Below are 14,827 nucleotides of genomic sequence, written 5' to 3'. Positions count from 1 at the left end.
TTCCAGCTGAAACAGTGGTGTGGCAGAATCCCTCCCCCAAGTTAACCAGAGCAGCTGCAAGGCTCCACCTGCTGCTCTTGAGTTGGGGTGAAAACAGTCTGATGGCAGCTGGAAAGAGGTCCCTGCTGCCAAACTTTCAGCATCACATATTTGTGTTAATGGGGTCATTTTCAGCTCCAGTAATTCTACCACCAGTTATCACCTGTCCTTCCTGTAGGGGGCAGAAAGGAAGGACAGGCCCAACACCACAACCCTCTCAATCACTGGAGATGATCGGTGATATCAAGGAAGATCTGTGACTTTTTTATAGAGGTATTAAATTCCTGCTCAGGAGAGTTTAGACTTCACCATCAGTTTGAAGGTTGACCTTTGTTCTCCAGCTCTGAGGAGAACCTCCTACTTGTCCTGGTTTACTGTCCTCTTTTTTTTTTTATCTCGTGTCTTCACCTTTGAGTTTAAGCACACTACTACAACTTTGAGTAATTGGTCTTTATATAATCTAGCTGTCTAAGAGGTTTATAGGCACCGTCTGAAAGTACACAACCTGTGTGTGTGACCTCTGACAGCTTCTGTACACAAAGACTGCAGAAACGGTACAGTGGCTAGATTGAATGTATTTATAAAGAAAGCTATCAAGGGAATGTAAGATATTTTGGAAATTTTCACCCCTCTCTAGAACTATAAAAAATTTAGGTTTTCTTTTAGACAATGTTGTCTTCTCATCATCTGTGGATGAAGAATATGGTTCTCCTCGTCTGGAGACTCCTGTGATGTGCAGAATTCCTCTATTCTCCGTCCACTTACATGGCTTTAGCTCCTGCTGCTCCTATCAGCTGCTGCTACAACTCCCTGCAGCTCAGCTACATACAGTATATGAGCTCTCTCTGTCTAGAAACATGCTGCTCAGGAACACCAAAGGTCTTCTTTCTCCCTCTTTGAGAAGAGTGCCCCCAATTCCACACCTGAGACAGGGTTCTGCAAGATATGGTGCAGACTTCCTCCATGAGGTCACACGTCTCTGCGGCAAGCTTTATTTTGGAGTCGATTTCTTATTAAGGAAAGTCAGAGCCTGCCTGAAAAATGGGGAAGAACTTCCTGTAAAGCCCACTAAACCAATAAAGCTTCTCACGCTCCTTTTTGTGGCGGGAACAGGAAAGGATTGAATGACTTCCTCCCCACATGTGCCATCATTTGAGACAGGCCAGCCTATGAGCAGCTACGCTACAGCGAGGGTTATATTTACATGCAGATTCCATTTATTTTTTTATTTATTTTTGAGCATCTCAATCATGGACAAAGTCAACTCCTGAATTGCAGCTTTATTTCAGATTCTCCACAAGATCCCACCGAAACAATACAATCAAATAGACACCATATACATGTTCCCACTCTACATAAACATACTGATCATCAACTATGAACATAAAATAGTTTTTACACCAGCAGACTTTTTTTTAAAACAGAACAGCAACCAGCTCACATTATCACCCCTGTTGGCACAACTCACATGGTATCTCCCAAGTGTGAGTCACTATTTTTTGTCCCACTCCATCTAAAACTCACTCACAGTAGTCTTTTAATTATGATGATGCAGTTTTAAGCCAAAATCAAAAAGCCTTTGCTGTTTTTTTATGATATATTTTATTCATCAGAAATTCACCTCTGGGTTGTGGGTGTGAATGTTGGCATTGAAGTAACCCTGTATTGATATCCCAGCATTCCTTTGTTTACACTCTCTTTTGGTAGCTTACAGACCCACATAACTATAAGTTTAGCGTACCAAAAAGAAATAAAAACAAAAAACAGTGAGCAAATTGGAGCTATTCAGCCATACAGTTTTGATCCAGATTCCATCTCAGACGAAGAAAACAGACATTTATGGATCTATTTGTCTTTAAGTGAATGTTCCAGAATGGAGTGGAGTAAGAAACTTGATGTTTTCTGTAAAGAAGAAGAAGAAGAAGAAGAATAAAATATAATAAAGAATTACAACAACATACTCTGATTGCTTTCAGCAATCAGACAATAAGAAATGCAATTTTGATATTAATTTTCTTTATATGTCCTCCACCATTAGAAAAATGCCACAAGAAATGTTAAAACATTAAAACCACTGTTGGAGCCAAATTCATTGTTTCACAGTTTATAATTATGTTGTTGAAAGTAAATATATTAGAAGTTCATATCTTTACATGGTTATTTAGGCAAATGCTGAAAAAATTTGTAATTTAAGTTAAAATCATCCATGTTAAGCTTCCAATTAAATAACACCACGTCATAGAGAGAATTTGCTTTTAGATTGAAGCCTGAGAGATTGGAAACAACACAATTTTTTATCCGTATGAGTTTTTATTTTGAATAAAAAGTTTGAACGAAGTACAATTCTCACTCGCGTTTCAATAACAGTTGCTGGACAAGCTTCAAATAGTGGCACAGTAGAAGACAACAGTGCAGAGTGCAACTACAAACACAGTTTTTATTAGAGTGGGTTTGTAAATGGCGATGTAATGTGCTTTTCCTCTGGTAACCGTCATGTTTTCAAGCTACAGTTCACTGTGGTGAAATGCGACAGCTACACCCGACAAACCGGCTAAACCACTGAAAGTGCAAGAATCATTACAAGAAACAACAAGACTGTGTGTGCAACATAGAAATCACCACAAAATTCACAAGAAAAACGTGGATTTAGTAATCAGGTGCTGTACAACCTCTCCTTAACTATTCCACAACTCTGCGAGTCCGTTGGGACTGAGGACCAACTGTCTTTCATCCTCTTCTTCCTCATTTCATCCTTACTGATCTTTACTCCTGCCTCAAATGAACTGGTTCTGTCCTGGGGCCACATGGAGGTTGTTGGGATGTTGGTGAAACTGACATCCATCATGGATGACCCCTCCCACCCTCTGCACCATAGTGTGTAGCTCCTTTACTAGACTACTACACCTACGGTGACAGACAGAGACTGTCTTCATTCATGTCTCCCAACATCATCACTGCAGTCAGTGACACATAAAAGGCAAAGCATTAAAAAATGTATTTTTTTTATTAGATCAGGTTGCTATAGTTTCCATTTGTTACTGTTTTTTACAATGGGAGTTTGTAAAGGAAATAAATATAGTCCTTCATCTTTCTCACCACTAGTCATGCTCACACCATCATCCTATGGTGGTGAAGAAGATGAAAGAACACTATGTTGTTAACGTTTGGAGTTGTTACTGTTTTTTAAAATTGTTTGTAAAGGAAATAAATGGAATCCATCCTATGGTGATGTGTGGATGACTCTGGTGGTGAGGTAGATGAAGGGGTTAGTTATTGGTTTAATGTGCTCTTTTCATTTTCTGGAAAAATATTTTCACCCCTGGCATTTGGTGGAGTCCACCATAATTTGTCCTTAGAATACTTTTCTCTTCCTGTCAGAGAAAAAAAAAAAGAGGAACTGACTGTGTTGTAAAATTGTTTTAGGATGGATCCAGAAGTGACTTCCTCTTTTTTCGTGCCTAAAATAAATGTGGTTAATTCAAAACAAATCCAAACAGATTTGATCATATTTAGAGTATTTCATTTGATGTAACTTTGTTTAAATTTTGAGAAAATCTCTCTATATATTATACGCAATTGTAAATTTTTACTAAACCCTTTAAAAAATACTTTTTATTTGTTCTCTTTTCCTCGTAGACCCAGAGGCCAGACCCCCCAGCCTTTCAGTGACTAACTAACCTTAGTTTGTTTTTTTACAACAAAAAATGTGCATGCATACAACCCAATCTGAGCCTCACACAGTCGGTTTTTGTCTTATAGAGTGACTTCAAACACACAGTGGGGAAAAAAAATAGTATTCAGTCAGCCACATTTGGGTGTCCCACTTAAAAGGATGAGAGGCCGGTAATTTTCATCATCGGTACACCTCAACTATGAAAGACAAAATGAGAAAAAAAAATAATTCCAGAAAATCCCACTGTCTGATTTTTAAATAATTTATTTGTAAATTGTGGTGGAAAATAAGCATTTGATCTCCTACAAACAAGCAAGAGTTCTGGCTCCCACAGATCTGTAACTTCTTCTGTAAAAGGAACTCCTGTCAAGCCAGTACATGTGCAGGCCCGTCCAAAGTTTGGTAGAGAGCATTTGGAGAATCCAGAAGAGGATTGGGAGAATGTCCTATGGTAAGATGAAGCCAAAATAGAAATTTCTTGTAAGAACTCTACTGTTTGGAGGAGAAAGAATGATGAGTTGCATTCAAAGAACACCATACCTACTGTAAAGCATGGGGGTGGAAACATCATGCTTTGGGACTGTTTTCCAGCAAAGGGACCAGGACAACTGATCTGTGTAAAGGAAAGAATGAATGGGGCCATGTATGGTCAGATTTTTAGTGAAAACCTTCCATCAGGCGGGACATTGTAGATGAAACAATGCAAACGCACTTCCCGGGTAGAGAAGGAATGGCTTCTTCAGAAGCATTTCAATGTCCAGGAGTGGCCTAGCCAGTCTCCAGATCTCAACCCAATAGAAAATCTTTGCAGGGAGTTGAAAGTCTGTGTTGTTCAGCGACAGCCCCAAAGCAACACTGCTGTAGAGGAGATCTACATGGAGGAATGGACCAAAATACTAGCAACAGTTTTACCTTTTCATTGGATTTAGTGTGTTAAGAGATGTCCAAATTGGTAGGCTAACATGTGATTTAATGTTGTTTGTTTTAGGGGAGGACATAGCACACTAACAAGGAGTAACAACATTTCAACAAATATCTGTAATAAGTGAATTTCACATACATTTTAAGTCATCAAATTCCTGAAACTGCTGAATCCCCTCCATGTTCACAGGGTTGCTGGAACCAACTCAACTACTGTTGGGCAAGGCCATCCCTGAACAGGTTGCCAGTGTGTTGTGGGTTGCAGGGCCATACAAAGGACAGTTAGAGACACCAATTAATTAACCAATAAAGTATATTTCTGTACTGAGGGAAGAAGCTGGAGTGCCCATTGAAAACGCACATATGCACGTGGAGAACATGCAAACTTTACATAAAAAGGTTCCAGTCAGGATTTGAAGCAGGAAATTCTCACTTTGAGAAAAGTGCTAACCACTGCACCACCTTCTAGCCAAAAACAAAAAAGTTTGAAAGATTTTACAAATGTAATAACAAATAATTATTACACAAGTATAAGTAAGATTCATTAGTAATAATGTAATTATTGGTACCGTTTCTATTAAAAACACAATTTCTATTCTTAGATACCCTGGGAACAGAATTTTTTTCTTGTTGTTTATTTTTTGAAATATTAATTACTTTACTGTAAAGAGCTAACTAAGGAGAAGTATTTACCAATTTCTACAAGAAAAATTACATTTGTGTCAAACATTCAATTATTTTATATGACGTATGTTTGGAAACCTTACTTCCACTAATGTTTGTCTGATTTGACGTTACTTATACTAAAATATATTCTTGCAATTTGAGCAATGCACACAGACGAGTTTATACTACCAGCCATTCAAGTTCCTCCTCACGGTTGAAGTTTTCATTCACTATCGTTTACAAACAGACGGAAACCGATACAGACTTTTGTTTAACTCGCTGCAGCGCGAGTGAGAATAACTAATACATTCCAGAGGAATTCTTTGTGACATTCCTGACTTTTCCCCCCTCTGTATTCCCGCCTGGACATTTGTCCAGCTTGGAGAACTTCCGGAGGACGTGGAACGCGCCTTCCCTCCCCTTCCCATCATCCCTTGCAGCGCGGACGGAAGCCGTCTTTTGGCGCGGTGTCGTCCATCTTGCGGTCCATTTCGTGCTCGGGTCTCCTTGATTCCGCCGCTCTCTTGTCGAGATCCCTCCGCTGGTTGGGCAGACGGGTCCAGGTTCGGTGAAGCAGACGCAGCTCGGTTATGGCGGCGGTTAGCATGACTCCCGGCCGAGATGTGGGTCGGTCGGCGGCCTCCACGCCGCTTTCGCCGACTCGTATCTCCCGGCTGCAGGAGAAGCAGGACCTGCAGCAGCTCAACGACCGACTGGCCGTCTACATCGAGCGGGTGCGGGCGCTGGAGCTCGAGAATGACCGGCTGATGGTGAAGGTGTCTGAGAAGGAGGAGGTGACCACGAGGGAGGTGAGCACCGGGCACGTGCAGGGCGCGCGCGCCCTCGCCAGCTTTAGTTTAGTGTTTTGGGGCGAGTGGGGGAGTGTGTCTGTGTGTGAGTGATTTTCAGTCTTTGTTTCTGTTTTGTTTGTGCACGCGCGCGTGCGTGCGTGTGTAAGACCAACCTTTACTCCCCGTTAAAATCATCCAGGTCTGGTTTTTGGGCGTGACCCACTTTTCCAGCTCTATTTGAATTTTTTTTTTAACCAAAGTGGCGCCGTTTCTGTGGAACATTATCAAGCTTTACAATAAAGAAGAAATGTTTGAGATAAGAAATTCTCATACTTTGTCTTTCAGTAAAATTCAAGTTAATAAAAAGAAAAACAGCTTTTTCCGTGGTGGTTTCACTTTATTTTGATAGTTAATTCATAAAACAAAAAAAAAACCCCAACTTTTTATATTGTAAAGACCTAACTTTTCCTAAATCCAAAATGGTTCTGTTTTACTGTAGTTCTTAACAACTTCCAGACCAGCATTTAGATTAGTTTTTAGAGCTGCTAGTCTGCAACTTGTGACTCCAGAGCACTTTTATCCTTCCTTTCATTGTACTAACAACTTGAATAAAGTTTTTTTTTACTTTAATTTGTCATTTATTTTCAGATTTTTAAATATGAGAAAATATAAGTTTTTTTTATTTTAACCACTAAGAACATTGCACTAAATGTAGAGGAATTGAGAGCTTTATCATCCCTGCAAAATGCACACGTCATATAACTACATGAAATAATGGTAATAGGCTTGATTAATTCCTTTATTGTTAGAATAAATTGAAACTCATATTTTTGTTTTGTCATGTTGTTGTTCAGAGGTGAAATTCTTGTTAATAATTCCAAATCTGCTGTTGCGTGGACTTATTTGATACAGGATGTACTTTATTTTGAAAGGATCTCGTTTGTTATGCAGTAACAGTAATATAACACTGTTATAAAAGATATAGTAAAAAAAAAAATAAAAGCTACTCTTTTTAAACGGATTGTTGGCCACAAAAAAAGTTGTGTATTTTTCTAAATGTTGAGATTCTGTGGCTCTTGCTGAGTTTTTGGGTTTTTTTGAGAAACTGGACCAAATGACTCCTTTAGTGTTGCAGACCCTTAGATTTAGACTTATTGATCCCTTTGGGATGGCACCCTTGGGGAAATTAAGTTTTCAGCAGCTTACAAAAGTATACACAATACAAATCTCAATGTACAAAGTATACACTAGAATTAGATAGAAATAAAATAATAAAGTACAATAAACATAAAAAGAGCAAAGTGTGTATGGCGGTATAGAAGCAGTTTTGAGTTAGTTATTGAGTTATTGCACATGATAGGTTATTACATAGTGTTAATTATTGCACTTTACACATTTATTGGACATGAGTGGATGAATGAGTTGCTGAATGGATTTGTTTCCAGTCCGCCTCTACTGAAGCATTATAGAGTGTGACAGCCTGGTGTACAAAAGAGTTCCTAAGTCTATTGGTCCTACATTTAGGTACGAGCAGTCTCTCACTGAACAGGCTCCTCTGGCTTGTGATGACGGTGTGCAGAGGGTGGCTGGCATTGTCCATAATATCCGGCAGTTAGTCCAGAGTCCTCGTCCACCGTCACCAGAGTCCAGCCTCATGCCGACCACAGAGCCGGCCCGCCTGATCAGTTTGTCCAGTCTGGAAGTGTCCTCCTTGGATATGCTGCCCCCCTCTCTCCCCAGCACACCACAGTGTAAAAGAGGACCCTTGTGCTCGAAGGATCTTGAAAGTTCCTCGTTTACATGAACCAGGTCTCCTCTGAAGTTCTAAATAGTTCTTGGGACTGGAATCATTAACAGTTCAAAAACTGAAACTTTTTAAAGGGTTGTAAAGGTCATTCAGAGAATTGAATTACTGTGATAATCGGGTCTAGCTGGTTTTGAATCTCAGAAATCTTGTTTTCCACTCGTGTGGTCTGGTAAAAGTGCCCTCCTCTGCTGTGGTCTTGAGTGACTTTGGTGAGGATGGGAGCTCAGAGAGCTTGTGGTGATGTGGAAGCTTCATCCTCTCTGTGCTGTAGGTGACGGGCCTGAAGGCGTTGTACGAGGCAGAGCTGGCTGACGCTCGCCGGGTTTTGGATGAAACCGCCAGAGAGAGAGCTCGGCTCCAAATCGACCTGGGGAAGGCACAGGCGGACCTGGAGGAGGCCACGCGCAGGTGAGGACCTCTCTTAGACTGGATATTAATGAAAAAAGACCTGCGCTAACGGAGAGTCGTCTTCCTGCTGCAGCGTCAAGAAGAAGGAGGCTGACCTGGCTGCCGCCGTGTCCCGGGCCAACGGGCTGGAAGGTCAGCTGCACAAAAGTGAGGCCGCTTTGAGCACCGCCCTGAGCCAGAGCGCCGCGCTGACCTCAGAGCTCGGGGAGGTCAAGAGCCTGCTGGCCAAGGTGGGTACTTGATAAGTTACCCTCCTGTAGTTACACCTGCCCCCATCCGCTGGAGGTTTCTAGGAAAATATTCAATACTAGTTTTTGAAGTTTCCTGTTTCTTTCTGATGGGGAATTTGTCACCTGCGCAGGCGGAGGATGGTCATGCCGTTGCCAAGCGCCAGCTGGAGGCGGAGACTCTGATGCGTGTGGACCTGGAGAATCGCTGCCAGTCTCTGAGTGAGGAGCTGGAGTTCAGGAAGAACATGTTCGAGGAGGTATGTCTTCACCTGTCCCACTGCAGCTGAATCCCTGAACATGTCAACAAATGTTTTGAAACTGTATTTAAGTAAACAAAATATACAGCTTTGAAAAAGCTTTCTATATGAACAAAAAATGAGTGTAAAATTCTCAGCTTTATTTTTAAAAATATCTTTTGTTTTTGTTAAAATTTTACATCTTTTGCGTTTGCGACCTTCATGAATCCGGTTCATGTTATTTTACAGAACTGTTGTCAGACACTTTCTGTTGATCTTTAATTTTGCGATTTCAACTCTAAAATCAGTTACAAATGTGCCTCAAAACCAGCCAATCACAGACAAGAGGGCTTCATCCTCACTGGTCTGGATTCCATCTAGTCAAGTCATCTTATTTCTAAGAAATAACATAGAACTACTTTTTGATTTTAGCTTAGGATATTCTGAATTGAAAAAAAAAAGTGACTTCAGTTCTGATTGTAGTAGCTCAAACTTGAGCGTTGGTGTGTGGTCAGAGGTTACAGCTTCTCCTCCTGTGCAGGAGATGCGGGAGTCTCGCCATCACCAGGAGCAGCGGATCGTGGAGGTGGACTCTGGAGCCCGACAGGAGTACGAGTTCAAACTGGCCCAGGCCTTACAGGTGAGGGGGTGGAGCCTCTCTTGCACCTGCAGCAGCATCAATGTTTGAATGCGAGTCAACAGAAAAACCCAATTTCTGTGGTCCCCAGGCTGCTGACTGGTACTCATCTATTGGTCGTTTGGTTCTGATCCACAGAGAAAGAAAAAAAGCAAAACTAACACTTTCTGTTATATCTATTGTGTGATCCTGAGGGGAGTTTCTTTATAACCTCATGAATTCTCTCCCACACATCCGTCCGTGACTCACTCTAGATGCATATGAAGTCATGTGACTTCAATACCTTAAAGAAGCTGCTCCGGTCGCTACAGTGAAATTTCTTAGCTATCAAAGTAAGCAAAAAACAGCCAAAAGTTTTTTAGGACAGAAAAGTTAGAAGAGGAAAAAAAAATCAGCATTTAACTGACAAAACCCAGAATTCTAATCATTGTGATTTATAGAAACTCATCCGCTTTTCAAAATATTTTGATCACTAACGTTACAAATACGCTGCTAATAAAGTTTCAAACTGTAAATTCAGTTTATTATTGCCTTTATGTAGTTTTGTTATCATTTTAATTATTTATATATATATTTCTGTTGCACTTTAGAAGATGGAAATGGATAAACCTTTGCTTTTAACAGTAAAGTCTGTCACATTTTAATGGGTCCTACATAAAATCTACTGTAACGACAATGCGAATATTTTAGAGGAAGATAAAGATTCAATAAAATATTGCTATTGATTCTTTTAAAATGCTAATTTAAGAATTTAAGAAAGCTAAATTAGCCAGGCACTTGTTAAGAGACTTTAAAGGTATTGTGGAGATTTAATTTGAAAAAGAAGATTGTTTTTGCCCTGAAGGAAACTCTTAAGTTTGATTAGTTTTCTCAGTGCTTTGCTGTTTTTTTTTTTGTAAAAAATAAATAAATGAAATTAAAAAAGAGGTAATTTTGCCTTTAATGACTTTTCCCCAAATCAAAAGCAACTTCTGAAAATCACAGACTTTGTTTTAGTGAATGTGAAATATCTGATGACACTTTTTCTAGCTGCTTCCCATTAAAAACCAGAGGCTTGTACAGGATGGTCTGTTTGAACATCGTCAGGTCTTAAATCCGTCTGAAAATGGCTGGTGACTGCTGATGCATTTGTCTTGACCGGACCTTTGGGTGGTTCTGGTCTGGGTATGAATGACTGACATCATGGGGTCAGACTGTACTGAGCCTGATCCGGATTCTGTGATCCTGCAGGACCTGAGGAAGCAACATGACGAGCAGGTCACCTTCTACAAGGATGAACTGGAGAAGACTTTCCAGGCCAAGGTGAGAACAGGTTGTTCTGGTTCACACCAGTGTTTGAAATGATGCCGGATCCGGTGTCTTTACTGAAAACGGATCAGAATAATCCACATTTGAACAAACAGCAACTTTTTCTCTGTTAACCAATAGTTACTTTTTCTGTAAACTATTATTACAGTTACTTGATTGATTAATTAGCGAATAACTACAGTTAGTTTTTTAAGCACTGGTTCTGACATGTCTGTTCTGACCCGGTTAGCTGGACAATGCTCGTGTTTCCTCTGAGATGAACGACGCAGCGATGGACGCAGCAAGGGAGGAGCTGCAGGAGTCCCGCTCCAGGATCGAGAGCTTGAGCTACACGCTGAGCAGCCTTCAGAAGCAGGTACTGACCCGCGGGCTCAGAACTCTTTACAGGGTGGAGCTACGGTGGTCCTGACGGTGCCCGTGTGTCTCCAGGTTGGCACTTCAGAGGATCGGATCAGGGAGCTGGAGGAGATCCTGTCGGCCGATCGGGACCGGCACCGCCGGGCCATGGAGGGGAAGGAGCTGGAGATGAGCGAGCTGAGGGATCGCATGAACGCTCAGCTGAGCGAGTATCAGGAGCTGCTGGACGTGAAGCTGGCTCTAGACATGGAGATCAACGCCTACAGGAAGCTGCTGGAGGGGGAGGAGCACAGGTACGGAGGAGAACTGACAGACAACCTGGACGGATCTCTTAGTAGGGCGGCCACGACTAGTCGACTATTAAAATAGTCGAAGACTAATTTAATAGTCGTTACTTTATATTATATGGAGTCAGAGTGTAGTAAAGTTCAAAGTTATATGAATATATCTGCTAGCTTTTTGGACTATTTTGACATTTGTTGAGGTATATTAGGCTATTTTGAAGTTTAGCTAAATTTTCAACTGCATGCTAGCTATTTTGGCTAATTTTTAACTTTTTTTTTTTTTAGGCTATTTTGGAGTTTAGCTAATATTTAAGCTACATGCTAGCTGTTTTTGCTAACTTAGGCTTTTTTTTTTTTTGTTCGTCTAATTGGGCATTTGACCAATATTTTATCTGACTACCAACTTCAATGTTTTTAGCTATCAATTTCAGCATCTTCAGCTATCAGCACTAGCATCTTTAGTGGCCATATTCAGCTTACAGCATTCACACTAGCATTATCACAGGAAATACTATATATCTAGTTTTTAGTTGGTTTAAAGCTAATGATGGTTAAGATGTGTTCTTTACATTCAGTTTGGACATGACCCGATTAATCGACTAATTGGAAAAAATAATCATTGTTTAATCGACTATTAAAATAATAATTTGTGGCAGCACTATCTCTTTGAGAGGAGGCAGTCTCCATCACCTCTGTGCCTCCTGCTGATGTTCTTTTCCTCCTTCCAGGCTCAAACTGTCCCCCAGCCCCTCCGCCCGTGTGACGGTCTCCAGAGTCACGGGATCTTCCTCTTCTCGCTCCACCAAGAGAAAGTGGTCTGAGGTTGAGGCCCAGGAGGAGGCGGGGCAAGCAGAGGAGCAGCTGTTGGTGTCGGAGGAGGCCACGTCCACCGGATCTGTGAGCATCTGTCCTACAGACATGGATGGAAACTCTGTGAAGCTCACCAATGACACGGATCAGGTCAGTGATCTCCTCACTCAGGAGACTTTCATTAGGAAGGAGTGAAGCTGGTGTCCTGATTTTGAGTCTCCTCCTCCTCTCTGCAGGACCAGCCTTTGGGCAGCTGGAGGCTGAGAAGACAGGTGGACAACGGCGAGGAGGTGGTCTACAAGTTCTCCCCCAAGTTCGTGCTGAAGGCTGGGCAGTCGGTCACGGTGAGCTGAGGAAGGAGGAAGAGGAGCAGTGAAGCTCGGCTCCCTCGCTCACCTGTATGTCTCCTGTTGCAGGTGTGGTCCGCTGACGCGGGAAAGCCCCACGCCCCGCCCTCCGAGCTGCTGTGGAAGAGCCAGGCCTCCTGGGGGACAGGTAGCATCATCGTCACTTCTCTGATCGATGCCAGCGGCGAGGTACGGGTGTCCCGGCGGGGGGGTTTCTCCGGTGGAAGGAGCAGCTTCTTGATTCTAATGTTTCCTGCAGGAGGTGGCCAGGAGGTGTGCTACTAGGAGTCAGGTGGAAATGGAGAACGGCGAGGAGGAGAACGGCGAGTCAGGAGTGACTCAGAGGGTGAATATTTTTGCTCTCCTGGTCAGGTAGTGCCCCACCCCCCACCCCTCGATCGTGGACTCATGTGTTTCCTCTCTGTCCTGCAGGGCCGGGTCTCCTCCAGAGAGTGCTGCGTCATGTGAGGCTCCTGCAGCTCCTCCTTCAGGAGCCGCTCCGACTGCTCCTCATAGTTTGTGTGGTTGCAAACGCTCTCGTCAATTTAGGAACCATGGACCCGTCCATGTGGCAGAGAGCGCCTCCTGTAGGTCTGCAGAGAAACTGGAGTTCCGCCCATCATTCCCACCATCTCCTGATGCAAACCTCTTTAAGAACCCAGGTGGACCCCACCCAGTCCGAACCCGGTTCAGTCCGGAACCACCCTGCTGGGTTTTTCACTCAGACTGGTCTTTGGGGTTCTGCAGGAAGGTTTACTTTCATTTTGGACCTCTCTGTTCCTGCAGAGAACCAGAGTCCGTAGAGGGTCTGGCTCAGAGAGCTGCTGCTCCTTCATACGGGTCAGAACCAGCCAAGGCGTGAACATGTGTGAGTCTGTCTGTGGATGGTTTCCAGTTTCTGAGGAGCAGACCTTGATCCAGAGCTTTTAGTTTTGGCCCCTTGATTGTGTAAAAGTGAGGTTCTGGTTCTGCTCTGATTTCACATGTAAACCGGACCTTAGAAGGCCTTGAGGAATAGGAGGTCACATAGTTAAAGCTGCTGGCTGTCCCATTCTTCTGGACCCAGAAAACCTCCCTAAAGAGACCTCACACTTGTTGAGCTTGGTTCTGATCCATCTGAGTGGGCCAGTCAAATGGATCAGAACCATCACCCTGTTCTTCTATCAGTACTGAAAAGGCGGTTCTGCAGGACCCCATTTGTCTCCACGACAATTCTTAATAATGGTTGCGTGGAGAAGTCTAGATGACCCGGTCTAAGGTCCTTCAGGTCCAGATCTCCTCATGCAGGTTCTGGATGCACTAAATTAAATCTACTCCGGCCAAGAGGATGCTCTGGCCAGAATCTGATGGTATTTTTGGTGATATATCGGGTCAGCCTTGTTCTGATGTAGAATTTCTGGATCTTCATCGTGTTCTAGAGTTTGGGAAACATTAAGACAAGGTTTGGGCAGAACCAGAACTGATCCAAGGTGTCCAGAATCACAGGGTCAGACTCCCAACACTCCACAACACTGCTTTGGACTCTCCTGGTTCTGCAGGTCCAGACAGCTCTTGATTTTCTGGACTGTCCGGTCCGGTTGCTTTAACAAATAGTACTGACAGTGTTCGGGTCCTCTGGGGTTCTGATCAGAACCATAAATTCTGGAGCTTGTGGCAATTTTGGCAGAACTCCATTTTCTCGTGTTTCCATAACTAGTTATTTTAGTTACCCTGTAACCTGTGTGTTAACTGTAGGGGGAAGTGGGGGGAGGGGGGTTTGATAAGACACTATGTGATCCATCAGAACCAGTGTTAATGAGAAGAGAACAACCTGCTGCAGAAGTCCTGAGCGATCCGGGCCGGTTCGGCTGCAGCATGTGACCCGTTCTTCTGGGAACTTTTTATTATTATTATTATTGCTGAATTTTAACAAGCTGGCGTTTTTTTCGTGAAGGTTCCTCCATGAAAACTCGTCCGCTAACTTTTCTACACAAATAAAGACTTTACACAAACATGGCATTTGTTCTGTCTGTACGCTAGAACCTTCAGTGTACCATCAAAGACTTGATGCTGCTAAATAATTAGTTTTTGAGTGAAAAGTTACATATGTGGTTCCTAACTAACTGGACTTGGAGCTCCTGAAGGCTTCAACACCAAGACAACATTCAAAGAGGAACTCTGTGGAAATGTTGAGGTAAGAGGAATTCCACCCCAAACATGAATCGGAGTGGCGTTCATTCCTTCCATCAGCCCGTTCTTCCTTTTGTGGGAGTACTTCCTGGAATGCAGTCAATGGAATCTTTTATGACTTCAGGCTTCATTCCTGAATCTGAT

The 14,827-nt window shown here is 42.6% G+C and overlaps 1 protein-coding gene across 1 annotated transcript; it reads left to right on the top strand.

Moving 5' to 3' along the window:
* The first annotated feature begins 5,733 nt into the window (after positions 1-5,733).
* lmnb2 (lamin B2) lies at positions 5,734-14,507 on the top strand. Its single transcript, XM_024258715.1, has 13 exons — positions 5,734-6,108; positions 8,169-8,305; positions 8,379-8,535; positions 8,667-8,792; positions 9,313-9,411; positions 10,639-10,710; positions 10,946-11,071; positions 11,146-11,366; positions 12,086-12,317; positions 12,404-12,511; positions 12,584-12,703; positions 12,774-12,860; positions 12,947-14,507. The coding sequence occupies exons 1-13, from the start codon at positions 5,890-5,892 to the stop codon at positions 12,980-12,982; spliced, it is 1,740 nt and encodes a 579-aa protein (XP_024114483.1). The 5' UTR covers positions 5,734-5,889; the 3' UTR covers positions 12,983-14,507.
* The last annotated feature ends 320 nt before the right edge of the window (positions 14,508-14,827 follow it).

The sequence above is a fragment of the Oryzias melastigma genome, linkage group LG4, assembly GCF_002922805.2.
Source record: "Oryzias melastigma strain HK-1 linkage group LG4, ASM292280v2, whole genome shotgun sequence".
NCBI classification, from domain to species: domain Eukaryota; kingdom Metazoa; phylum Chordata; class Actinopteri; order Beloniformes; family Adrianichthyidae; genus Oryzias; species Oryzias melastigma.
Note: the sequence above shows the minus strand (reverse complement) of the source record. Positions and strands in the feature narration are given on the sequence as shown.